This window comes from Pollicipes pollicipes, unplaced genomic scaffold (assembly GCF_011947565.3).
Source record: "Pollicipes pollicipes isolate AB1234 unplaced genomic scaffold, Ppol_2.1 Scaffold_3382;HRSCAF=3971_pilon_pilon_pilon, whole genome shotgun sequence".
Lineage (NCBI taxonomy): Eukaryota > Metazoa > Arthropoda > Thecostraca > Pollicipedomorpha > Pollicipedidae > Pollicipes > Pollicipes pollicipes.
The window spans coordinates 12,394-37,707 of NW_023596277.1; the positions used below are offsets into that span (position 1 = coordinate 12,394).

The following is a 25,314-nucleotide window of genomic DNA, read 5'->3' on the forward strand; positions in this document are numbered from 1 at the left end:
CAGAGTCCGAACCGCTCCCCGCGGGCCTGCGGCTGCCGGCGGCGCGGCCGCCGCCGCCGCGCGGGACGCACGGCACGGCCGCCGCATCACTGCGCTCCAGTGCGGAGCCGGTCAAGCACCGGTCGGCCGAGTCGGCCGAGCACCGGGCCGAGCCGGTTTCGTCGAGCGCGAGTCTCCGGGAGAAGGTCAGTGAGTCGGCGTCGACACCGCGCTGGCAGGGGCGCACCTCCTCGCCCGGCGTGTGATTCAGACACGCCGCGCCGGCGTCGACCAGTATCGCCTCCTCGGAGGGCTCTGCCGACACGCCTGCCTCGGTGTCCTCGCCAGTGACGCGACCGACGTCGTTGAGGCCGCCTCCGCTGCCCGCCTCTCCCACGCTGTGTAGCTCGTCGCACCCCTTCTCCGGCAGCGTATCACTAACAGCCGACGACACCAGACGGGAGCGGCCGACGTGCGACGACCGGCGCGGCGCATCGGCGCACACCGCCAGCGAGAGCTCAGCCAGTGTCGACGGGGCCAGCGTCGTGTCGCGGTCCGGTCGGCGCGCCGACAGCGCCGAGACGCCGGCCAGCGAACTGACGTCGGACGGCGGCGAGCGCAGCCGCGGCGCCTGGAACGAGCTGGTCCCAGTAGCGTCCCCGGTAGCGACGGCGGCAGCCCGTGAGAGCGCGAGGCCCGGCGCCAGCGACGAATCGACCCCGCTGGAGCCGGCAGACGGCGGCGTGCCGGCTGAACCGGGCGAGGACGCGAGAGGCGCGCTCGTGAGGTCGGAGCGCGTCAGATCCATGTGCTCGTGGCCGGAACGCGGCGCCCGCGACAAGGGGTCCACCGGGACGTCCATGCGTCTGCCGGCCTCCGCACGTGCCGTACCGCCCTCGGGCAATGCGGACGACTGCTCGAGCCGCAGCGAGATCTGGGAGGAGCCGGCCCGGCCGGAACGGCGTGGCGTGCTCTGCAGCAGCGGCACGGCCGATGACAGCCGCAGCGAGTGGCGCGGCGAGCCCAGCCGGCCGCCGGCCGCCTGCTCCAGACTGCCGGCCACGATACTGCGGCTGTGGTCCGGCCACACGCCCACTGGCTCCGACCCCGGCGACGCCGTCACGCTGGTCGTGTCGGACGACACGCTCAGCCGGCTGCTGTCCCCCGCCGGCTCTTGACTCGGTCCATCACCGCCTTCTGCATCTGGGGTTAGTGTTGACTCCGCCTGTACCACGGTGTCGTCGACCGACGGCTCGTCGTCGCTGTCGGAAAGCGAGCCACGGAACGACTCGAGCTGCTCGTCCACCATCAGCAGCAGGGCACGCACGCCGTCTTCGCCCAGCCGCTGCAGCCGGCCGTCGGCGGCCGCCGGCAGGAGCCGGCGCGTGCTGTGGCGCGTGCGGCGGACAGCCGGCGAACGCAACTCCTGCAGCAGCAGGCTGGCGTCCAGTAGCGACAGGCCGCCGCAGCTGCTCTCCAGGAAGGCGCGCGCCCGCTCCTCGGCGCCGGCCTCAGAGCACAGGCTCGGCTCGCTCGAGGCCGTGCTGTCCAGCGCCGAGCGGCTGGCGGCGGTGGTGTCGGCGCACGCCTTCTGCAGCAGCGCCGCCGTCAACTCGGCCGTGCGGCGCCGGCTCTTGGCCGAGCTGTCAGCATTAAGCTCACTCCGCCGGCCGGACCGGTCAGCGCGCCGATTACCGTCCCTACCTTGCCCCGCCGCCCGCTGCCGGCGCGGGACGGCTGCGGACTCGCTGACCGGCGGACTGACTGAGGGCGCCGAGCTCTCCAGCCGCGGTCCGTCCGTTGCCGCCAGCGACATGTCTTGCAGCCTGCGGCGGACGGCGTCATGTGGGCTCGGGGCGGCGGCGGCGACGGTCGCCGCGCCGGACAGTCTCGTGCCTGGCGTCCACGTGGTGTCAGCGGACGGGGAGCGCTGCTCGCCGGCTGTCTCCTCGCCTCTAGGAAGCTCGCTGTCAGCTGAAGCGTCCATAACCTCTGCTAAGTCTTCCAGGAGGCATGGCACCATCGGTCGGTTTTCACTGCGCGAGTAACGAGGCAGTCTGCCCACGCCCGTCCCTGAAGGGTCTTCCGCTGCCAAATTGCACGGTTCGGCACCGCCTGCGGCGCCCAGATCAGCTTCGGATGTGGTGCAGGGATCGGCCCCCGTTGCGGACGACTGCTCGAGCCGCAGCGAGATCTGGGAGGAGCCGACCCGGCCGGAACGGCGTGGCGTGCTCTGCAGCAGCGGCACGGCCGATGACAGCCGCAGCGAGTGGCGCGGCGAGCCCAGCCGGCCGCCGTCCGCCTGCTCCAGACTGCCGGCCACGATACTGCGGCTGTGGTCCGGCCACACGCCCACTGGCTCCGACCCCGGCGACGCCGTCACGCTGGTCGTGTCGGACGGCGAGCCCCGCCGGCCGCCGTCCCCCGCCGGCTCGTGACTCGGTCCATCGCCGCCTCCTGCGTCTGAGGTTAGTGTTGACTCCGCCGCTACCACGGTGTTGTCGGCCGACGGTTCGTCGTCGCTGTCGGAAAGCGAGCCACGGAACGACTCGAGCTGCTCGTCCACCATCAGCAGCAGGGCACGCACGCCGTCCTCGCCCAGCCGCTGCAGTCGGCCGTCGGCGGCCGCCGGCAGGAGCCGGCGCGTGCTGTGGCGCGTGCGGCGGACAGCCGGCGAGCGCAGCTCCTGCAGCAGCAGGCTGGCGTCCAGCAGCGAGAGGCCGCCGCAGCTGCTCTCCAGGAAGGCGCGCGCCCGCTCCTCGGCGCTGGCCTCAGAGCACAGGCTCGGCTCGCTCGAGGCCGTGCTGTCCAGCGCCGAGCGGCTGGCGGCGGTGGTGTCGGCGCGCGCCTTCTGCAGCAGCGCCGCCGTCAGCTCGGCTGTGCGGCGCCGGCGCCGGCGGTTTTCCAGCACGCTGGTCGTCTCCTCTGTGTCCAGGCTGGAGCTGGCCACGCGTCGGGCCCGCCCAGCAGCCGCTGACAGCAGCTGACCCAGATCCACCTCAGCTGTCACGCTCAGCTCCATCTGCTGGCATACAGGAGGAATAACACACAAATACATTAGAAGTGTTTACTAAGGAAACAGAGGCAGGCATCTGAGGGATACTCAAGCTCAAACTTCCTTTTTAAAATTGCACCAAGCTCTCTCTGTAACAAAAATAACAAACACCTATATTGCAAACCAAAGAAGACATAAGCAGCCAGGCAAGCATATATTTAAGGCAACTATCATAAACAATGTGCAAGATCATCTGGGAGAACAGATTAGGACAACCAATGATATCATCTTGCAACTTTCAGGGCATCATGTTTTGCTTGCCTTACTTCAGGACCATCATTAAAAAAGCAAACATAATATCTGTAGGAAACCAAGCCTGGCATACCAAGGATGTCCTCAAAGCCAGGGATAACACCAGATGGCAGACAGAATGGGAGACCACCATCTGTCATCGAACAGAGCAGGCAAGTATGCTTTAATGAGCTTTATTTCATCCCAGTGCCTTCATTTTCCAGAGAGCATGTCTGCATTCAAAATGACACCCTATGGCAGGTTGGGTCCCAGCCACTTTAGGCACCTGCTATTTGGCTGACTGGGACAACCTGTGAATGGCAGCAGCTAACCCAGGAGATCCCAGAAGGGAAGACTGACCACGCTGAGGACTGTTGCCTGCCCATCCAGCTTTTCACACAAAAGTCTGGCCGTTGCACAGAAATTCCCAATTTTGCAGTGAGGTCAAGGGTCATATAAACATCAAAATGTGGATACTGGTCACATCTACCCAATCTATCCAATCTGAAGGCCCAACCTAAATAAAGAAACTAATTCAAACCTCAGCTGCAGAATATCATCTCTACTTCTTTAGAGGCATATCATCCAGCTAATGAGCCATGTGTTCCTGTTGAAGGGAGTGTTCCACAGTTCTATGTGGGCTTTAACTGAAGAAGCCATTTCAAAGATGATTTGGTGCAGTTCCAGTCCTGCCCTTCTTATGACCAATGTCCCTCCTGTCCCTCCCATTCCTGAGTTGCATAACCCCAACCAAAGATGTGCAGAGCAACTATTGTGCATGCTATTTCAAGGTCATCCTAGCAGTCATCATTCATATCTGACATCAATGAGCATGGTTTCAATTTTTGGATTCAACTACCATCAATTGGCTTTCAAGTAATGGTGTGCAGGGTAGGCTGACAATCAATGACATACTCAGCAGCATATTTACTCAAAAGAAATTGTGCTGCCAGAGCAGTCTTTTTCACCTAAAAGTATACTTAGATACAAGTAAGACTACATCATCAAATGTGATGGCTGCTATGATATCTTCAAACATATAACATTCACTTAAGAGATAATGTTCAGGAAAAATCATATTCTAATTAAACACAAGAATGTGTGCAAATTCAAGTGCAAATACATAAATAAACCTTCATCATTATCATGTAATGCCATTGGAAATGTCATCTGTTATGAGGTTGTTCCCATACTACAATCAGTTGAGGCTTGCAGTCATTGCGAATCCGCAACCTTGCCCGGGCATAACGTTGCAAAGTATAAAATGTTAATTCCGGATTTCTCAATTCGACGCATCGAATGGCAACGCGACCTTGATTGCATTGATCGCTCGTTAAAGATCCGAGAATTCCCAGAGTATTTCTCGAGGCAAGGCAGCATCCATACCCTTTAATCGCGTTCTACAACAGGCTCCAACACGCTCACGAGGCAAGGCAGCATCCATACCCTTTAATCGCGTTCTACAACACGCTCCGACACGCTCACGGTCCCAGAGATCGCGCTCACTATTTTGAAACCGGAGGGAAAGCACTAGTGGCTGCTGTGGCTGCCAAATGTTTAGAAGCTTTTCTAAGGATATGTCGGTGCGGGATCTCAAGATAAACCTGGGAGTTCTAGATGACTGGGATTCCATACTGCCAGATCACTGCCAATTCGGATGGTGATGAATGCTACTAAATGCGGAGGCGTGCTACATGTATAAAGGATGCATCATCGCTAAACGGCTTTTCACCACTGAGGAAGCAAAATGCCACGTATGGGGCATTTTTTGGAGACGAAAACAAGTGGTGCAGCGGTGTGATATGGACCGAAACAATGCTGAACATGGATGCATTCCCCATTTCGGCGGGGAAAAGGGGGAGGGAAGGAGGCGAGGGAGGTCTATGATTTCCTTACAGCCATCCCCCCTGTTGAAAATATAAATATTTTAAAAATTTGAGAGGCTCAGCCTCAGCCCCCACCACCACCCCCAATGGTGTCCGCTAGATATTCTCCCATTTCCCCACAGGATCCGCATTCCGTAACCATCTCTCGACTAGCTCCACGGCAGCACAAGGTAGTCACCTGCTTCGTGGCAATTATCAATATCGTATTCAACGCGTTTGGAGATACTGGCATCTCACACTGGAACAGGGTGGAAGGAGCAGAGTGATATAATCCTCGTCAATTTGAAACTCGAGCATTACGCTCCGGTTCTGCGGAGGCGCTGCGAGCCGATGAACGACTCGTCAAGTCTTGCTCGTGAGCGCGCATGCTCGCAGTTATTCAAGATTTAGCCTTGTGCACGGCAATACAAAGTCGACATCATCACGTATCACATTCTGTTAACTTCCCGCCTCCTAGACCCATCTTCCACTTCCCGCATTTTACGTTCTGCATCTCTTACATATATTTTGTTCAATGATGCCGGGAAACAAACATGCGGACACACATATGCAGAACAAGAGACACACACATGAGCACAAGCAGGGAAAGCAACATCACATTAGGCATTGGACGTTGTCAAATTAGCTCCTGAATGAGCCCAGTTATAACAAAAGCTGCCCAGCTGTACTATTCTCTCTCCATATAGACCAACGTATCTCTCAACTCCTGGCATGAAACGCGTTACGTTTCATCCGAGAAAAAAAAATCTGGTCTCCCCACACTCCGCAACGATCATAACAAAAGTGCATCAGTAAAAAAACCGCAGAAGGCCTTCACCACTGAGGAAGAGACCACTGGGTGTATGTGTCGCTGCATATCGTCCTATCGTCCAAGGACATCATTTGCATCGCCGCAGTCTCAGCAATGTTGTAAGGTACAGCCGCTCGTTGACCACCTGCTGCTCCGTAGTTCTGGCCATTTTGGCCGGCCGCCCAGCGGATAGAAGAGGCCGGCCACGAAGGTTGGCAGAGCGGCAGCGCAGCAATACCGTGGCTGAAGGCCGATGCGCGTGGTGTTTCTCTCCCGGGCTTGCAGACAGTCACGTGGCATAGGATGCAGACCGGTACTGGTGCCATTGTGCCCGCGTAACATGAAGGCGCCTCTAGCCCTCCCTCAGTCCGGATCAGCCATTTCGTGAACGCGCTGAGCACGGCAAATGCACGCTGCACCCTGGAGCTTACACCCATCCGCTCCCTGGAGACTGTTGCCGACGATGCCGGCGCCGCGGGGTCAGCTGCCCCCTGCCGGTCCTCCTGAGCGGAGCCGGACGCTCTCGACACGATAGGAGGCGCAAACTGCCACGTGTGGCCAGCGTTGGACACCCGCACGGACACCTTTAACCAGCTGCAATAAGCTAGAATGGTGTTTGAGGAGCATTATTGTCACCCTCCTCTCTCATTGGGCTCTCCCGGTCTTGCCGTGGGAGTGGCAAGAACAGGAGCGGTAGGACAAGCGCGAGGAGCAAGCACCAGGCGCGAAGGAACAGTGCGAAAGTGCTGCATTCCTAGGATTGTTCGGTGCCGATGCTAGACCACTAGGTATAAGTGACGCCAGCTCTTCGCACGTCTGAAGTCCAAGCTCGAGCACACCAATATGGCAGGGTTCGGTCCTTCTCTGTGATGGTCCCCTTTCTGGCATAACTCGGTTGGAATTCGTGGTGGCGCCAAGTGCCGCACACAACCAGACCGAAAGTCACCATTGCCCCACGTTCTCTATATGTGCTCAGTGATGCCATCACTGAAAACGTGTTAGGAAAAACATCACTGAAAACATAAGATGTCATCGCCAAAGTGTCATGGTATTGCGCGGATGCATAAACATCGTTCAGCGGTATATGCCCGCATACGGACGATAACATTCAAAATTTCTGCCGACCAGGCAACTTGATCCGGTTTAATGCAATGCAACCATTCACCATATCCGCACATCTCCGCGACATCGCCGCACATGCACATGGTTTGATACAAGATAATGTTATATGGGGACCACACGCTGGCTGGAGTGGCGACAACGCCATCCAGTTTCATAACGCAATACGTCGCTTGGACTGGGTCGTGTGGCAACATCTGACCAGTTGACCAGCACCCAGACCAGCAGTCAGGGTGCGATGCCGATATTTTTTAAGGTGTCGATATGCCGCCATTTTGCACGCTTTCACACTCCCGGATCGGACATCACTGCCTGTTGCTCCCCTTTTTCGCGAGGTTGGCTAATGAGTGTTAAGCCGGCCGGCGGTGAACCAAGCATGTAGACACCTCGGGGCCGGCACATCGGCGGGTGATGTCGAATGTCAGGGTTTGGGGTCATTGGACAACATGTATACAAGATCATGAAAGGTAGATCTGCATGGAGCACGGGGAATTAGGCTGAGGCATGGAGGAAACCAGCTTCATTTAGCAAATGATAGGAGTGGAGCTATGATGAGGTAGATGCCATTTAGTCTAAGAGTAGTGAACCATTGGAATGGGTCGACAAAGTTGTAGTGAGTACTTTCCTAGCAACATTCAAAAACCGTCTGGACAAGTCCTATCAGTCTGGAGATCTCATTTATAGCTAAATTCAAGCAGGTGAGGTAGTAACATTATTTTCGAGGGCGCGTTCGGAACATGAGGTAGATCAAGGCTGGGCCAGCCTTGATGGGTCCTCGCGGCTTTTTGTCGGACAGATGTCTTCATGTCTTTATATAAGCTGCCAACGAAATGTGCGTGTGGAGGCTTCCGGGGAGCGAAAAAACTTCATATCTACATCCTGCGCATCGAACTGGACTCACTTTGGAAGGCTTATACTGGGTATCATGCGAGCAAGAGGTTACAACGCTAGACGATATAGTCACCATTGACACGTTATTTATCTACACTCAGCGTAATAGCTTCACCTGGTTCCTATTGTTATAGCTCTGCGGAGTTAGCCGCGCACTTTATCTTCATGCCGCATATCCACCAAGAGTCACATGAGAAGGTATTTAAGGTATCCATGATGCGGCAAACATAGAATGTGCATGCCAAGCAGAGGACGCTTCTAAATAAATCGCCGTGTGTTAAATAGCTACGCAAGCAACTGCTCCATCACTTGCAAAGACGGTGTATGCCTATAGTTGTGATTTGGTGCGCATGTATGCACAGCCCAACCACCGCTCCACCCACTTCCACTTTGAATTTGCCAAGACCAAAACGACATACCACAGGGCGTCCCGTTCCTGGAAACTTCAACAAAATTAGAGAAGTGCCCAGGCTACAAAATACCACCAAATACCCGTGGAGGTCTCTAGGTAAAAAAGCTTTAGCGGCTTGGATACAAATCAAATGTAAAAATACAGTCTTGACGCAGCAGAGACTTAATGCTATTGTAGGCCAAGGCAGCTGATGGCACGGCGCTGGGTTTGTGGATATTGTTTTGGGGCATATTATTCATAGCATTTAGGCGCGGATGAGTTATTGGAAGCAGGGCTGACGATTTATCTGCTGTTGGTAAGGCTCTTGCCCTCAGTGTCGATATGAATTCGCCTAATGCTGGCTCGTGACCCCCAATATTTAGTGCTGGTACATCGTAAACATGATGTCTAAAGGTCCCTGATCATTTTTCCCTGGCTCTGGCTTGTCTGGCTCGAGGATATAACTATTCAATGAATATTACAAGTACTGTGCAGTAAGGCCATTCACCTAAATGAAGTGTTCTAAATGCACCGATGGTTGTGCATGGAAATAGTTTAGATTGTGGTGCAATTGCTGTGCACTTGTACTGTTTTAGATTGTTGTGCCTCCCACATACAAAAAAGAAGATTTCAGTGTTGTGGAGCGGGAGTGTAAAGAAGGCTTCATGGTTCTTAACTATTCATTTTATCATCAAGTAATTCTGCTGTTATAGGTCAGCATCCCATCTTTCTTCCTATGTTCCTCCCCAAGCACTCAAATGAAGTTCTGTGCAAGGATATGTGTTTGCCATGTTGAAATGGGTCAGTTTTAACCTGACATGATGCCTAAGAGCCTGACTTATGCTGACCATAAGATTGACACTATGATATTCTGTATCAATGTAATCACAATCTAGAGAAAATTAATGGTATCACAAGATGTGTTGTTCCTTTGGTGGAGTGTTGCAGGATTGCTAGCAGCATTTTTCCGGTGATGCTGGCAAATTATGGTTTTTTTCTAGGAGGCATTCAGCAGAACCTCAAGGTTAATTAGTGGATAGCAAGCTGTAGATATGGAGGAGACACCATAAAAAGGAAGCTCCTTTTAGATCTACTATGTTACTATAGCAATATTTGTGTCAACAAAATGTTTCCAATAAGTTTGTCATGCTAAACATGTCATATATCTACATTGAATAAAGTAAAAGGTCTTGAAACTGATGTCAATGCATATCTTGATAAGAGGTTGCTGTCAACAATTCAATAATTCAATAAATATTACTGATGGTTTGTCAAAACTGATATGCATTCCTTTGTGTGACAATACAATTTCAATGTGCTGATAAAGCACTCATGGGCATCACATAATGCCAGTGTCAGCTGAACACCATGCCACTGGAGCTATGTAGCCATCATCAGGGGCACAAGCAATGTGGGTCCAGGGGTACATGCTCCTTGCTCTTGATGTGCCAAGCCAATGGTCAATGACCTGGTTAAGGGGCCCAGAAGTCTGATGGGAGCTTGGTTTTGAGGGAGCATGGCTTGCATGGTCAGGGCCCTTAAATGTCAGTCACAAGGTATGTTGTGCTGATCAGCCAGCAGGAACATGGAAGCCCTCCTGGGCAATGAGGGGCTCTTGTGGAGGCCATGGGGCCTGCATCAACTAGCAAAAAATGCTGTGCCTGCAGGGGGCTGAGCTGGTCAGGGTCTGGGTGGCAGTTTTGTGAAGAGATACAGGGGGACCCTGAATGTCAGAGCACCTTGTGTGTTTGACAGTCTCTGTGACAATGAGAGCAGGCATGGGAAATGACAATGGAAGGGCCCTGTGTCTGTAATGGGGCATCAGTGCCAAATGGGAGACCCCCTGGTTCAAAACTGGGATCTCTGTCAATTGGAACCCCTGCTGTCAGTGAGGGATCTATTGTGTCATTCAGGTTAGCTATGTCTTTTGGTCAGGCAGCCTTCTGTGTCATGCCACATCCCATGTCAGGGAGGGAAGTGATAGAGGATGTATCCCTCTGAATGCCTGTGGATAGATCCTGAAGTCCGACCTCCATGTCGCCAGAATCGGAGCTGGTGGGTGCCCAGGGGAGGGACAGAAGCGCCTTGCAGCCCCTGTTGTCAGGTGAGGTAATGGACCCTCTTAGTCATCACCCCACGTGGTCGCCTGACCAGATACTGATATAAGGGCTCCCCATGGTTTACGATCCATGGGCCTATCAACATCTGGAACTCAGGATGAGTCTTTGTGAAGTGAATGATGCCAGTGGTGTACTGGATGCAGTTTTTATGCTGACATCTCATTTTATTTACCGCTTGATACGAGCAAGGGCAAGTGCAGCCACTGGAAGGTATTATTTGGTTAGGATATAGGTGGCGTCTCGGACGCATGCTCCACCACTGAGTTTGTAGCACATTCTATCGTGCTTCAAACATGTCAACCAGTTACTATCTTCCTTCATGTCATGTCATGGCTAAATGCATACTTATGTATAAAATTAACAAATGTCCTTAGCATGGCATCAGCTAGATCAAGTCGAGTGGCAGCCTACAAGGTCACCCAGGCGAAGCATAAAGTCCGTGTGCCCGGCTGCATTTATGACATTTATGACCAGAGGTTGATCCAGAAGAGACATAAAACATGCCCTTTCCTCGCCTCCCACCCTCTCCCCGCCCCCCGCCCCCTGGGTCGCTGCCCTCGTAGCAGACGGTGTGCACCCTTGGTCATGGGCTATGCGATTTTTCGTGTGCATATTACCATGTCTGAACATGTTTTCACGTAGTATTAAATATTAGCATGTGCTTTCGCTTGCAGGAGTCTGAAGATAAAAGGCAGCTGAGGAGCGAGAAGGGGGGCATCGCCGATCTACGATGTCCTGCATGACGCAAATTAGTGTGCTGGGAGCAAGATCGGCACAGCTGGCTCTGTTGACATTGAAAGGCAGCGAATCGCTGCTGCAGAAAGCCAAGGCAACGTCGGCTTTGTTGCACGTGGCTGGCATAGGGTGCAACGGAAACAGGGGACACCTGCACACAATGTGCCGCCCGAAGGTCACGCAAGCGCAGACATTGACTGCCAGCGGGCCCATTCAGTCCCGTCTTGCCATGTCATCAGACATGGCCGGGTCGCGGGACCTAATGGATTTCCCTCACATTGTGTTTCCGAGCTTCGTCAAGATGGCCAAGAACGTGTTTCTCCAATTGTTCGTCATCAGGCCGTATCTGGATCAGAGCTTTTCGTTTCCAACGTTCCTGGATGGGGCGAAGCAGGTAAGCAAATGAAGTAAAATAGTTAAGTACATGCAGTACGCTGGGATATTAGGAAGATGAACTTTGAAGATCATCATTGAATGTATATTTCCAGCCGTGATGAATTGCGGCCCTACATTTTCAAGAAGATTGCCATCGTTTGGGTGCTGGATAAAAATTAAGTAGATTGTACGTAATGTTGATCGTCGCATGTTGATATGGCGTATGTGAATTTTCACAAGGTCACAAATCGTAAGGAGCAAATAACGTTCGAAATAAAGGGTTGTGGGTTAAGAACAGGGCTGAAAAAGGGGTAGGGGCAGGGGCCTGCCTCTCAAAATGGGTAAAATGTAGCATCGTTCCGACGACGTTGCATGGAAAGAAACTCATCGAAAAGGTTTCGTCATCTCAGAAAACTCGCTACCTCTCACGGAGCAATCATCAGAATACCATATTCCGATGGCAAAAACCTTGACGAAATGCTACCCGGGGTATAGCCGCATTCACATGTTGAGTTAGGGTGAGTTGGGCTGTGTTTCAACCGTACGATATTGTCATGCGCAGTTTGCCCTGGCGATCATTATCACAGACGTTTGTCACTGGTTATGTTTTCGGCTGCGGCCATTCGCGTCATTGACCACGTTGGTCGATCATAGTATTTGTCGCCGGCAATCTTTGTGGCATACGATCTGACAGCCAACGACGTCTGTCAATTCAGAGTAATTATCTCAATATTTGGAATGCTATTAGAGCGATGGTTTCTGTCTATTTTCCTCTTGTCATTCACTGTGGACACAACACATGGTCGGCACACCTGTGTCACATTGCTCGTTTCAGCAAGTTGTGACGCGGGTGGGAGGGAAGGTGGGCGCGGTCATCTCAGGGCACTAGGGGCAACTAGGGCACTGACTATGCGAGGCTTTCATGAATGGATGACCTGATGGGTTAGAAAGGCTAGTATGCTTCCGATTTTGCCAGTTCGGCGAATACGTCTTTGTTGACAGGCCACGCAGAGCTAACAGCCCTGCTACCTACATACATCATCGTCTACGCATGTTCCATACCCAACGGTGCCTGACAATGATCACCTATCGTCCAGGCCCTTTTAGTCGTCTCGGAGAAGCTGGCCAACGGTGACTTCGCTGGCCTTCGTGGCTTGGTGACGCCGGAGGCGCTGGCAGAGATCGAGAGGAACTACGCCACCCTCTCGGTCAAGGAGCGCTGTGAGCTGAAGGTTATCCGGGATAATATAGGGCCGATCTTCCCCTACGAGATCGGCATGATCATAGAGGAAGATGACGGTAAGTTCTGATGGAAATTCGAAGCATGTATTTTTTGTTTGTAGTCGGGGATCTCGTGTGCTTGGATATCCATGCTGCCACCCTCCAGCGCAAACAGTAACAGGAAACCTAGAAATGGGAACAGGTTAGATTTTCTCTAGCGTAGTCGCCAGAGCGCCCCATCATGATGGCTGCATTTTACCTTCGGCGGTTACCGTAACGACTTTAGTGTCCATTCGCTCCACTGCAGCTGGTGTGATCCAACTTTGTTGCGTACCAGTAAGCTGTCACTGTTTTAAATAGTTATGTTCCCAAGCATTAACTTATGATGAATGTCATGCAACAATGATTGGAAAACTTTGACTTGCTAGACTTGCATTCGCATTCAGTATTGCGTGGTGTTCGCGAATTCAGTTTTTATTGCCGTCCGTCTCTTCCCTTACAGATATACAAAAGCGCTGGGTTGAGGTGACCGTCTGCGCCCACGTACACTCGAACTTCGCGAACCGAGATCGGCTGTCGGAAAGCGAATACGTGCCTCCATACCAGTTACCCGATTTCACCGTGTGGAACTACAGGTTCATCCGGAACTACACAAAAGGGGTTAACGATAGCTGGGTGGTGAACGTTGTTAACCATTTCAAGCCCAATGTTGAACAAGCGGATTGAAGATTCGCCAAATGGCACCGCGTCGGGATTGTGGGGTGTCACATCGCTCGCAGGTCGTGATGATCGATGGGGAAAAGCAATGCACGGAATGCCAAGCTGTACAATAGAAATGGAACTTGTCAGCGTTTTGCGCCAAGCTTCAGAACCTGACACTGTTTCATCTGGTCTCCAAGAGCAATGTCAGTGTAGAAGGTGCTCAAATTTGTCGAATTCCCCTGGCCGGATGCTCGTAGTGCACGTTTGCTGCACCTGCTCCGTGGCGGTATCTCGTCGGGTCTGGTCCCGGTTGCAAGTGGCAAGGAAAGCATCCGTGTGCTCCAGGTTGCAGTTCAGTCTTTCGCTCTGGCCCCATCTCCTGATGTTCATTACGACAATATCAGTCGCGAAGTCATTAACACGAGTTGTCGATATCTAGCTGCCGGCGCGGTGGATCTGCGACAGTGCCGGCGTGATTTCCAGTGACCTCGTAAAGCACCGTTGGCAGCGAGTTATATGAAGCGCTCCTTGCTGGATGCATCCTTTACTCAGTGAAAGATCGTCAAATGTATCCGTATTTTCCTCCGTTCGTGTTTTGGTAATTCCTTTCATTACCGGGATGGCTATTCGCTTTGTTTTCGCCTTGTGTTACTGCTTAAATGCTAACTACGTTTTGTAAACGGCACGTTTGTTCCGACAGCCTGCTGTATTAGCCTGTGCCTGCAAATTGTATCCTCCATTTTAAAGAACCATCTAAATGTAAGCTGGTACCTTCTTTAATGTTTCCGGGTGACACTATAACACGAATTTTCTGCTGATATCTCGTAATTAGCAGAGGTGCTGTCGTAATGGGCAAAGGTTTGCTGGATCTGCCTGTCGTGTGTTTGGTGCGCTTCGACGCCCGTGGTTTTAAACGGTTGCTGGATGTGTTGAATGACTGCTTGGAGAGAATACGATGGTTTTGTGATAAATAAATATGTGCAACTCTTGATGTGGTCACACTGGATTGTCATCAATCGCTGCTCCAGTGTTGATCGTGCATTTGATTCAACGTTTGTGGGCTACCTGCCTAAGATGCACCACAGGGGCGAGCCAGATGGCGGAGGTCCGGATGTGCCTGGCGCCGCGGGCTGCGGAGGGGGTTGTGGTCGCCCAGACGCAGAGGGCTCGGTCGTATGACCGACTGTTGCTGACTGCGCGGTGATGTAATCTCCAAGGAATTCCCACTTAAGCAGAGGATGCTTTCGGACCATGTCCAGGAATATGTTCTGCAGCCCACCGGCGGCACGGAGGGTGTCGACGGCGGCTTGATATAATGATGATTGGGGTTTTAGAGTGCGCCGACCTCTAAGGTCATGCCATGGTACACAAAACCATACAAAGCGATAACGCATGAATTGAGACTTAGTTAAGTTTGTTGGCTACTGGCCCAGCTGGTTCTTAATGTGAAGTCTTAGCTAGACTGGTACGGTGACATGATTTCCACCGATATTGTCACTATTTACATGGCATTGCACAATTACATTACTAATAAAGTAATTATTCACAGCACAGAAAACATGGACACATGAGCCAAGCATGCACATACATCGGCAGAACATGGAAAGAGGCGGGTGGTAGACAGCGCAGCGGAGGAGGTGGCGGCGCCACCTGGGGAGGGGTGACCTTAAGTGAAAGGGGGTGGCGGCGGCACCTGAGGGGAGGCCGTCGTTGGAAGGCGGCGGCGGCGGCAGCGGCGGCACCTGAGGGGAGACCGTCGTTGGAAGGCGGCGGTACCTGAGAGGAGACCACCGTTGGAAGGCGGCGGCACCTGAGGGGAGACCGTCGTTGGAAGGCGGCGGCACCTGAGGGGAGACCACCGTTGGAATGCGGCGGCACCTGAGGGGAGACCGTCGTTTGAAGGCGGCGGCACCTGAGAGGAGACCGCCGTTGGAAGGCGGCGGCGGCGGCGGCACCTGAGGGGGGACCGTCGTTGGAAGGCGGCGGCGGCGGCGGCGGCACCTGAGGGGAGACCGTCGTTGGAAGGCGGCGGCGGTGGTGGCGGCACCTGAGGGGAGACCGTCGTTGGAAGGCGGCGGCGGTGGCCGCGGCACCTCAGGGTAGACCGTCGTTGGAAGGCAGCGACTGTGGCGGCGGCACCTGAGGGAGACCGTCATTGGAAGGCAGCGGCGGCGGCAGCACCTCAGGGGAGACCGCCGTTGGAAGGCGGCGGCGGCGGCGGCGCCTGAGGGGAGGCCGTCGTTGGAAGGCGGCGGCGGTGGCGACGCCACCTAAAAGGCGTACGTCGGTGAAAAGCGGCGGAGGCGGCGGTACCCGCGGGTCGACCGTAAGTGGAAGGCGGCAGCAAAGGCGATTCGACGATTACATGTTTATTGGCTTTGAGCGCCCCACATTTACTGGAATAACATAACTCAAATGGCGTTATTATAGCACCCTGGATGCCCAACTGACTTTTGCCAACCCGAAATAGCGCATATTCGCGGGCGCGTAGCTCAGAAACTAGGATTTAGGCCTCGAAAAGGGAAGGGCTGTAAACTGTTTCGAACAATCTTTAAACGGGGCGTTTCAGTTCAAAACCCGGCACAACTGTGGAACACTCCCTTTCTTCTGGTTGTCTTGTCGATGCCCACCATACAGAAGGGATGAGCAGATGCAGACTAAGACATTTCTGCGTTCTCAGAATCAGCGCGTGTTACGGGTTCAGCGGCAAAGACGGTACCGCGCTAAGTCCAAAATTGGGGGACCGAGCAGGACCAGACGTTGTTCTGTCTGTCCCCTATCGATTATGTTGCACTGGTTGCTAACGGTCCACGCATGCCATAAGTGTAAAGCAGGAATCAATTCTAGGTGACTTCTTGCGACATTCCGGGCATAACACCCGTTTGAATATGACCTAACCTGACATCACATGACATAACAAGCACCCGCCAATTAAGCTGGACAACTACGTCAACTCGAAATAGTCACTCTGATAGCATCTGCGCGGCAGCGCTCTCAGTGTCAGGGCAATAAACTTTAGCTGCAGTTAAGTTTTATCGCGCAGTCGCAAATCCTGATAACTTTTAACATTACACCAAGTACATGAACGGGGTTTCGTTGGACACGATATATCTCACTTGCTCCTAATCCACGGTATGGCCTGCATCCAAATGCAGCGTAAATAATGACTCAATTGTGGGCACGATGATACTATGGACAGCACTGATCAAATAATGTCACGAATCATTGAACTCCTATTCGAAGGCGCACAGATCACTCAGGCTCTTGAAGGGGGCATTCTACGCATGGCACGCGTGATTTAAAGGAAAAAGGCCTTCTCTCGATGTTGCTATGTTGTCGGGGCAAGCCGAAGACACTCTCGATGAACTAATGACAACGTAGCGGGCGCGTGATACCAAGGATGACTATGCAGGCACGCACGATATGTACGCAGGGCTTCCATGTCCATGATGCATGCCAACACTGGAAACTGCGAATAGAGACAGGGTCTTGGGCCGTCAGAGCAGAGCAGAAGTGAACGCGCAGAAGGGCTGATCTCGTTCAAGAGGAAGCAGAGCAGCCAGCAGAGCAGCTCTCATAATACCGGAACTATGTCACAAGGCATTGCAAAATGTGCGAATCGTTAAAGTCGTCCTAGGATCCCGCAAAAACGCTCGCGAAACACGCTACGCTCTATGACGTCGGTATAACGATACCAGTCATAAAGTCCTTAGACATTGGCAATGGGAAGGCAAACCCCTCTTAGGGATAAGGAAGTTACCTGGGCGACCAAGGATGGGAGCAACCCTGGATCCAAGGCAAGTGCATCTTGTTATGCGTCACTGACCCTCAACCCAAATAGCACCAGACGCCCTTGTAGAACGGCCTGACATGTCGAGATATGGAGGAAATAACATTGCAAACGTGGGTTCACAGTTTCTACAGCCTCCCGATTTGGCCGCATTTTGGGCAGCAACACTCTACCCCAACCCTATGTGCCACTGGATGGGACTAGAGGGGCAAAATTGTGAAACGGAAGTTGATACGGAATGTGATGAATGAATGCAACATGATAGTGGCCGGAGGCGTTGAGTTCATTGAAAGCAGGAAAAATAAAAGGACCTTTGGAACCGGCGGCAGCCCAGCAAGAGGATGGAAAGACGAAATATACTAACATTAAAATAAACCTTAATGCTGAGGCTGTATACACACTGGAAGGGAGCAGACGAGATGCCCTGAACCGCGCATCACAGCCAAGGCCGTGCCAGGTGGGCGCAGCAGGGAAGAACCACTCTGGACTGCTCTCTATATCATTATGTTCCTAAACCCAACCTCAGCCTCCACCCTGAGCAGCGGCGTGCCTGTGGGTCTCACAAGCAATCGGCCAGCCTCACGCCAGTATACGTGCCGAAGGGAGAATGGAGTGCAGCACATTACTGAGTGTAATTTTTCTTGAAAGACGGCCAGGTTACATGAACACGTGGGGCACTACTAGCATTGAAAAAGGTCGTGAAGAAATGGAGCATCATCATCGACCACGCGGGACTTCAAAGCTCAAGACACAAACTATCACAGTTGTTTTAAAGTGTCGCAGAACGCTGAAGCCACTGCCAACGGGAAAATGAGCACCAAAGAACCCTGCGGTTGTCTCCAACAGCTGCAGGGAGAATGAAGCCCTGAAGTGCCGAAATTCTCCAATTGTTGAAATGTAAAATGTGGAAAAGCGGTGTGCGCCCAAAAAGGCACGGTGGCGCCCTAGAAACCACCTTCAATGTCCTCACAGGACGCAAGAGCTTTTCTATTGGGATTTTGAATATTGTTGCCAAAGCGGCTTGCAAAAGAAGCAAAGTAGCACCCTAGAACCACCCTCATTGTTCTCACAAGGCACAATAGCTATAACGGGATTTTGAAGTTATTGCAGGTCTGCAGAATATTGAAAACGCAGTTCGCGGCCAAACGAGGCAGGGTAACACCCTAGAACCACCCTCGGTGTCCTCACAAGGCAAGAAACTTTTAACAGAATTTTGTAAATTGCTGCAGTAGTGTGCGGTATGACGCAGCAACGGTCTACGGGCAAACAAGGCAAGGTAGCGGTATGGGATCTCCTCCATTGTTTTCAAAAGGCTGAAGAACCCAACCACAAGGATTTGTGAAAAACTGCAAGGTTGCAATAAGATGTAAAAATATTACAAACCCCCCGCTGCAACGCTACATTTATACCCGGGTTCGCAACTGTCTTAGTTGAAAACCCATTCCAGGCTTACAGTTCATCATAGGTCCATGATCTGACGGTGTGCAATTAACGACCGCGATCGTCTCGAATGTTCGCGAATCTCCTCACCGGGATCCGTGCGTGCACGGGTTATACATACTGCAAAAACCATCCGGTGTAACAGCCTCTGATATCAAAATCGTCGACAAATTGTGCTCAAGTTAGCGAGGATTGTCGAATGTTACATCACACAACTGGTAAATCATGCAAAGTTCATTGCCGACCCCACGACTCGTGCATGCTAGTGTTCCAAACAAGTTGCACATACACGAACGCATGCTTGTAAGGTACCGCTGCCCATAGATGGTCCGACGGAACAAGCAGTTCACAATATTGCTCTACCCGCGTGAAACGCTGCCTCCATCGCGCGGCAGTGCGTCCCGCCATGCTGAGCACGACAGCGCGACAACTGCGCTGTACCGTGGGCGGTCGGCTTGGCCGGCTCACAGCCGGCCACGACCGGACTACGGGGACAACGACCGTCCGTTCAGCACCTGGCAGCAGCCTGCCTGCCGGCCGGGCGGCGGCCACACTCCCGTATTCGCACACACCATCGGCACCAAGTCGCGCAATGTATTACAAACAACGCAAGCTCATACCGGCAGACACACCCCCATTCACTCTGGCCTCCCGCCGCTTGGTCCGGCGCACGGCTGCCGGCGCGCGCGCTGTTGCCGGGCCCGCCCCTGGCCGGCAGCCACTAGTTGTTGAGCAGGTCGGTGGATGGGTCGGGCGCGTAGAAGAGTCGACATCGCTCAGAGACGATCGCTCGGCTCCGGTCGCGAACCACTTCCTCTACGCTCAGCTCCGACCGGTATAGCCGCAGCTGGTGATGCAAACATAGCCTTTATGTCATCGCCGGCGCGCATGCGCTATAGAACACGCGGGGCGAGCAAAGCCAACGTGTCACGTTGTGAGAGCGGTGCCTAAAAAAGACGACACCCGTGTTGGTTTCAACTGCTTATAGCTTAGGTTTCGAAGTAAGGTTGTGTGTGTGTGTCATTGGGGTTTTACGACGCACTAAGCTGCTGAAGCTATATGGCGTCGCCTGCCTCCCACCCTGGCAGGAAGGGCGGGCACCGCGGGAAATCGAACCCCGTACCTCTGGTTTCCCAGACGCGCAGTGGTTAACGCAGACGCGTTAACCACTGCGCGTTAGCCACCACTGTTAACGCGTCTGCGTTAACCACTACACTGCCGGCACCCCTCGAAGTGGTTTAACACGAAAAAAGAACCCACTCTGTCCGACCACATCACAGTTACATGAAACCCTTGAGCTAATCAGATGTGCAGAGACCCATAAAAATCACACCCTTGAGCTCACTAGATGTGCAGAGACCCAAACCAATTACACCCTTGAGATACCCTGACGTGCTGAGACCTAAACCAATTACATTGCTTTCAGCCTCGAAAGCTACTGATTTTTCTAGAAGTGTGTTTTAGCGTCAATGTTCAATGGTTAGGCAGGCGTGTTGTATTAAAAGTTTTGTGATGGCGATAGTGTGGGACCTAGCCGTTAATTTTAAAACACTAGCACCGACAGACGCAGCTCAAAGTTATCATCATCTGAAAGTATGATGCACTTGGTACGTTACGATCACCACACCACCGCGGACTGATGTTCGCATCCAGTCCAGTACCTTGGACTGCTCCCTCCGGAGCTCCCTGAGTAAGTCATAGTTGTCCTGGCTGTCCTGGTCGACCTCACGCCGCTGCCGTAATGCCTCCACATGGCCGGCTGTCTCCTCCACACAGCGCCTGATTGCTGCCCCACGGGCACGGTAGCTTTCCCTTAGCTGAGGTCAGACACAGCATCCTCCAATAAGAAACTGTTAGGCTAGATAGAGGACGTGGGGCAGAACTTTTTCTCTGCTCATGGTGCTCATAGTACCTCAATTGTATTTGATTGATTCACTTCAAAGAAGTTCAGCAACAAAAACTATCTGAATGATGGGTCATCCTAGTACTTGATATGCATGCCTTGTAAACTGGATGCTGACTCTTACACCCACATGTTCCTAACCACATAATGGGTTTTGGCTCGACCTGCGAACCACATGACAATGTGTTCAACATATCAATGAGTATGCATAGCCACCTAGCAGTATTGGCTTTCTCCACTTGTCACAGAAACATGACACCTGATGTCAGTCACTTTATCTACTGGGTCTGCTATTAGCTGCACAATGAAAATGGCATATTGGCCAGGACAGTGGTAAAATAAATTTACAGCCTAGTAACATATGCAGAGCTGGTGGATGACACAGTTAATGTCTCAGTACATCACTAACTACAATTTGCTTGCTTGCAGAACAATTACATTAATTCCACCATCATTCCAATCACGTGCATCACCTTAACAAAAATATGCAACAAACCTTTGAGTACAGATCTTTGCAAGTCTTGGATGCATCCACTTGACCCTCAAAAGACTGTGTAGGCAATGATTTGTTAAGTGCATAAATGATTTTATCATCTATGGTGCGAGACTTCTTTAACACCTCCTGAAAGTCATTTCCACTGTTAATATATGATACTGTAAGTGTTGAACATTCACTCGTAAAAGCAAGGCAGCCCCAACCATGCAACACATAGAACAAAACATCCTGGTGATGTTCTTATATGCAATTAAACAGAGTGATGGGTTGATGAATGGATTTTTTAAGTTCTCTTCATGAAAAATTCAAATGCCAGATTTAATTCCTTTGCCAAACATTACATAAAGCAAGATGTTACTCATTTGGAAAGTAAATGTCAAGGCAAAAGGTCACTGCTTCCTCTGAGGCCACTTTTACATATTTCAAGACATGCACAGGCTCTGATACCAGTTATGGCCATGTTGCAATCAATGAACCAACTGACACCACGATGTACAAATTGTGCAGTCATCTTATATAATAGTAAGTCAGAATAAAACCACATGCCACTGAAATCTGAAATCACAGACCTCTAATATTAAAAGTTAATGGATGGTTAAGTCTTTGCATGGGCAGAGAGCACAACAAATCGCACTACTGAATAGCATAAATTGAAGTATCTGCTCCAGCAAGAAATGGTTTAGAACACCTTATCCACCTCTCTTGCCTTGTCTTGCATTATCCTGGGCTCAAACTTTTACCAGCGGTAATTTGTGGTAATGAATAATGATGATGATACTGATAGTCACTAATGACAACCGACTTAAATAACTTGCGGTTATTTAAATCCAGTTTGTCAATTATGCCCATTCACGAGGGGCATTGAAGTTAAAAAAGAGCCGATGGACACCCCGGGGAGTCACTAACGTCCTTACAAAAAATCGCGTAGTTATAGTAACTTCCACGTACCTGAAAGGCAAGAAAATCTGCACATCCAATGGTTATGGGGCCGGCCGCCTCAACCACGCCACCGGGCGCAGCCATTGCAAATCAAGGTCCACAGGGTGAGCCGTCACCACTCCGGTCACCAGTACTGTGGGCCATAGAAAAGCTTGTTTTGCTAGCAGCATCCACTGTGACGTCACTGGCACACAAACTGTGGTGGGTACAATGCAGCGTCCGTTTGATATAATCATAAAGCATAATAATGATGATTGAAACACGACGCAGCGTAATGATGGTAAGCCTGTTTCTCAACATAAGTTGGAAAAATGGGAACTGAGTAGTGAAAAATGACCAATCTATCTCCAAAACCAACTTACGAACCAGGCTATCTCTACACCCCTATCGTAAAGTGAGGGGCTGACCGGTTGGGCTGGGCTAGTTGATGATTACCTGCGCCATTAAAATGTCATGCAAGCGTAATTGCGCTCAAAACAATATTTACATGATCTAAAAAGGCATCAATACGGCAGCAAAAGCGATCTTGAGGCGAAATTGTTTATTACGCGTCGGATGTGCTGGAGAAGTCTGACTGGTTCTCTGCGAAAGACCTGGCCAAATTCTACACGTTGACGCTTCAAGACTCTTTGTTCTGGTGACACACAACCGCAGGCCAGTGAGTTCTGGGTGCTTTCTCGAACCCGAGACCGTCACACACGACAGGATGGAGATCTTTTCGCGCCTAGGTCACGCAGCAAGATGGAACGGAGGCGTTTTCGAGCTGCCACGCATTATAATGGCCTTCCTCGTAGCCTAGCACAGCACCCTGCAATGAGGTTTGGTCGAGCGCTGCAGCGCCACTCACTGCGTCGAAGAACGCAGTGAGTGGAACGCAGGCCACGGAGTGGTTTGCGTCATATACGCATGGGCAACCGTGTTCGTGAAGTCTGAGCTTTTTGTATATATATATATATATATATATATATATATATATATATGTGTGTGTGTGTGTGTGTGTATGTGTGTGTATGTGTGTGTGTGTGTGTGTGTGTGTGTGTGTGTGTGTGTGTGTGTGTGTGTGTGTGTGTGTGTGTGTGTGTGTGTGTGTGTGTGTGTGTGTGTGTTTGTAAATACTTATTTTACGGACACATAAGAATGTAATACACCTGGGATGTGGGGATATCTTGGTTTGTGGGGACATACCGTCTCCACACAACCTGATTGAAGAAAAATCGTTCTGGAGGGTCCTTTTACGACATTCGCTCGAGCGCCGGTCGATTTTTTTTACGGGCACACAATTTCTATGTGCTCACATCCCACCACTATTTTATTTGGAGTGTGCATACTCGGAGTGCGGTAGTGGGCGGAGCCATTTGTGGTTGGCAAGTTTCCGGATATTGAATGTACCCACATACCAGGAGTGACACATAAACACAAATATTCGTTAGCTGAGCGTATGCTGAGGTAAACAGGGGAAAATCCATCCAGTGAATTGGTCTATGTAATGGGTGCAATTCAAAAGCAACGTCAGGGTCCGTGGTTCGGGCTACTGACAGGTCGATACCTTTAATGATAGCTGGCCCATGACCTGCTCAGTGTTCTAGACTATATTCTTGAATAAGATATTCTTGCGGTTGTCAATGATCGTATTTAACACTTAGCGATGTCTAGATATATGATGATATGATGCCGATGGTTTTGCTTTGGCCCTCATTGTGTCGCAGCCCCTGATAACGCCTGTCCCGTATTTATTATGTCCCTAGCCGTGTCGAAGGCCCCCGGCCGTGATTGTCGTTTGGAGTCCCCGACCGGAGCAAGTCCCTGGCCTTGGGGATGTCTGTGTCGGGGCCTACGACCGTTTTTGCCACCCCCCCCCCCCCCATGCTAAAACCCCTGACACTGCTGATGCTGTGGCCGTGAGGGTCCATGTTGGATCCATGGCCATGTCGAACCTCTGACTGCGTCAGGCGGCGCAGTGACAGTGATGACCAGTGTCGGTGTTGGAGCCCAGATCGTTTTGGGCCTCTTTTCATGTCGTCCCGGTTCAGTCGGACCTTTCGCCGTGTCGGAGCCCTGATAAGTTTGGAGGTCTATGGCTGTGACAGGGTCCTTGACTGCTGGGTCCTGACCGTTATGGGTCATGACTGTGTCGGAACTCCTGGCCTTGCTGACATCTCAGCGTGAAGGGGTCCCTTGCTGTTAATGCTTTAACTGTCTCAGAGCACCTGGCCACGTTGAGCACGTAGATGTATCAGGCCCCCTGTATAAAGTATGTACACTGTATAAAGCCCCTGAACGTGTCTAGGCTTCTGTCTGTGCCATGGCACTGACAACGGTGGGTCTGGGCCGAACCCTATGGCGGTGTCGAGGCTCCTGACCATGTTGGGCCGATGACTGTTTCAGTCCTTGATTGCGTTGCGCGGTAGCAGTTTCAGGGCCCTTGATCATGTGTGGCTTTTTTAGGCTACAAGGCATTTGCCATGTCGGGTGTGTTTCGTCTCCTGTACCATAGCAGTCACTGCCCATAGTTGCCATCCTTGACTCGCGGAATTTTCCGGACGTGGCGGAATACGAATGTGCTCACAATGACGGTCTGTTGCATCAGAGCGCGAGACAGCGTTAAATGGCGGGGGGGGGGGGGGGGGCAACAATAGGAAATCGCGCAGGTGTCTTCAAAGCCAAGTCAAGGCCAATCGGTCTACAAGAAGATGCCGCCGAGTCGACAACCGCACTGTCGGGACAGTCTGGTTGCTTTGGAGGGCAGTGCTGCCGGTGTCAGTGTGACAGTGATCGTGCAAGTTAACAGTGGCGGAAACGTACACACATCAAGCGTTCTAGAAATCATACAAATGAAGGTAAAATGCCATTTGCTTCTGCAATGTGTTTGGAGTCCGTGGGAGTTCCATGGGACGGGCATCGCTATAGTGCAGTCGTGCATCTAGTCCGAAATCTAATTTTGGTGTTAAGATCATGACCTTAACTCCATACACATGTGTTGAACGTTGCCCACAAAACGATGGCATTTCAGCAAGGTAGCATTTTTCACATGATTTGTCGCCTGTTAAGGATGCAGAGGAATTCGGTTATTGAAGGAAGCGTCTAAGACTTTAGCTGACGAACCACTGTTATTGTCTGCACGAAGCTGCCTACTTCATTATTGATCCCAAATATGAACATTTTGGTAGGTTAGATATTACGCCGCTGCACGTCTGAAGTTCATGTGGCCTTACGCGGTTAGGGTATGAGAACACCTTTGGCATTGCTTTTTG

The 25,314-nt window shown here is 51.9% G+C and overlaps 1 protein-coding gene and 1 long non-coding RNA gene across 3 annotated transcripts; one reads left to right on the forward strand and one right to left on the reverse strand.

Moving 5' to 3' along the window:
* The first annotated feature begins 8,568 nt into the window (after positions 1-8,568).
* Positions 8,569-13,819, forward strand: LOC119091181 (m-AAA protease-interacting protein 1, mitochondrial-like). Of its 2 annotated transcripts, XM_037213835.1 has the most exons (5): positions 8,569-8,658; positions 10,387-10,446; positions 11,137-11,591; positions 12,670-12,871; positions 13,296-13,819. In XM_037213835.1, the coding sequence occupies exons 3-5, from the start codon at positions 11,193-11,195 to the stop codon at positions 13,517-13,519; spliced, it is 825 nt and encodes a 274-aa protein (XP_037069730.1). In that variant the 5' UTR covers positions 8,569-8,658; positions 10,387-10,446; positions 11,137-11,192; the 3' UTR covers positions 13,520-13,819. The 2 variants fall into 2 exon arrangements, with proteins under 2 accessions (XP_037069730.1, XP_037069729.1); XM_037213834.1 differs by lacking the exon at positions 10,387-10,446 and having other exon boundaries at positions 8,603-8,658.
* Positions 13,820-19,298: 5,479 nt separating this feature from the next.
* On the reverse strand, positions 19,299-22,159 carry LOC119091182 (uncharacterized). Its single transcript, XR_005093369.1, has 4 exons — positions 22,073-22,159; positions 21,125-21,250; positions 20,387-20,542; positions 19,299-19,572 (listed from the first exon to the last, which is right to left on the reverse strand). It is a non-coding gene; the product is annotated as an uncharacterized LOC119091182 (long non-coding RNA).
* Between the last annotated feature and the right edge of the window lie 3,155 nt (positions 22,160-25,314).

What these genes read in the sequence shown, in the direction of transcription:
- LOC119091181 (XM_037213835.1), top strand. Translation starts at nt 11,193, where the DNA reads ATGTCCTGCATGACGCAAATTAGTGTGCTGGGAGCAAGATCGGCACAG. An exon ending in TCCTGGATGGGGCGAAGCAG is followed by an intron (nt 11,592 to 12,669) that starts GTAAGCAAATGA and finishes CCTATCGTCCAG; the next exon opens with GCCCTTTTAGTCGTCTCGGA. An exon ending in GATCATAGAGGAAGATGACG is followed by an intron (nt 12,872 to 13,295) that starts GTAAGTTCTGAT and finishes CTTCCCTTACAG; the next exon opens with ATATACAAAAGCGCTGGGTT.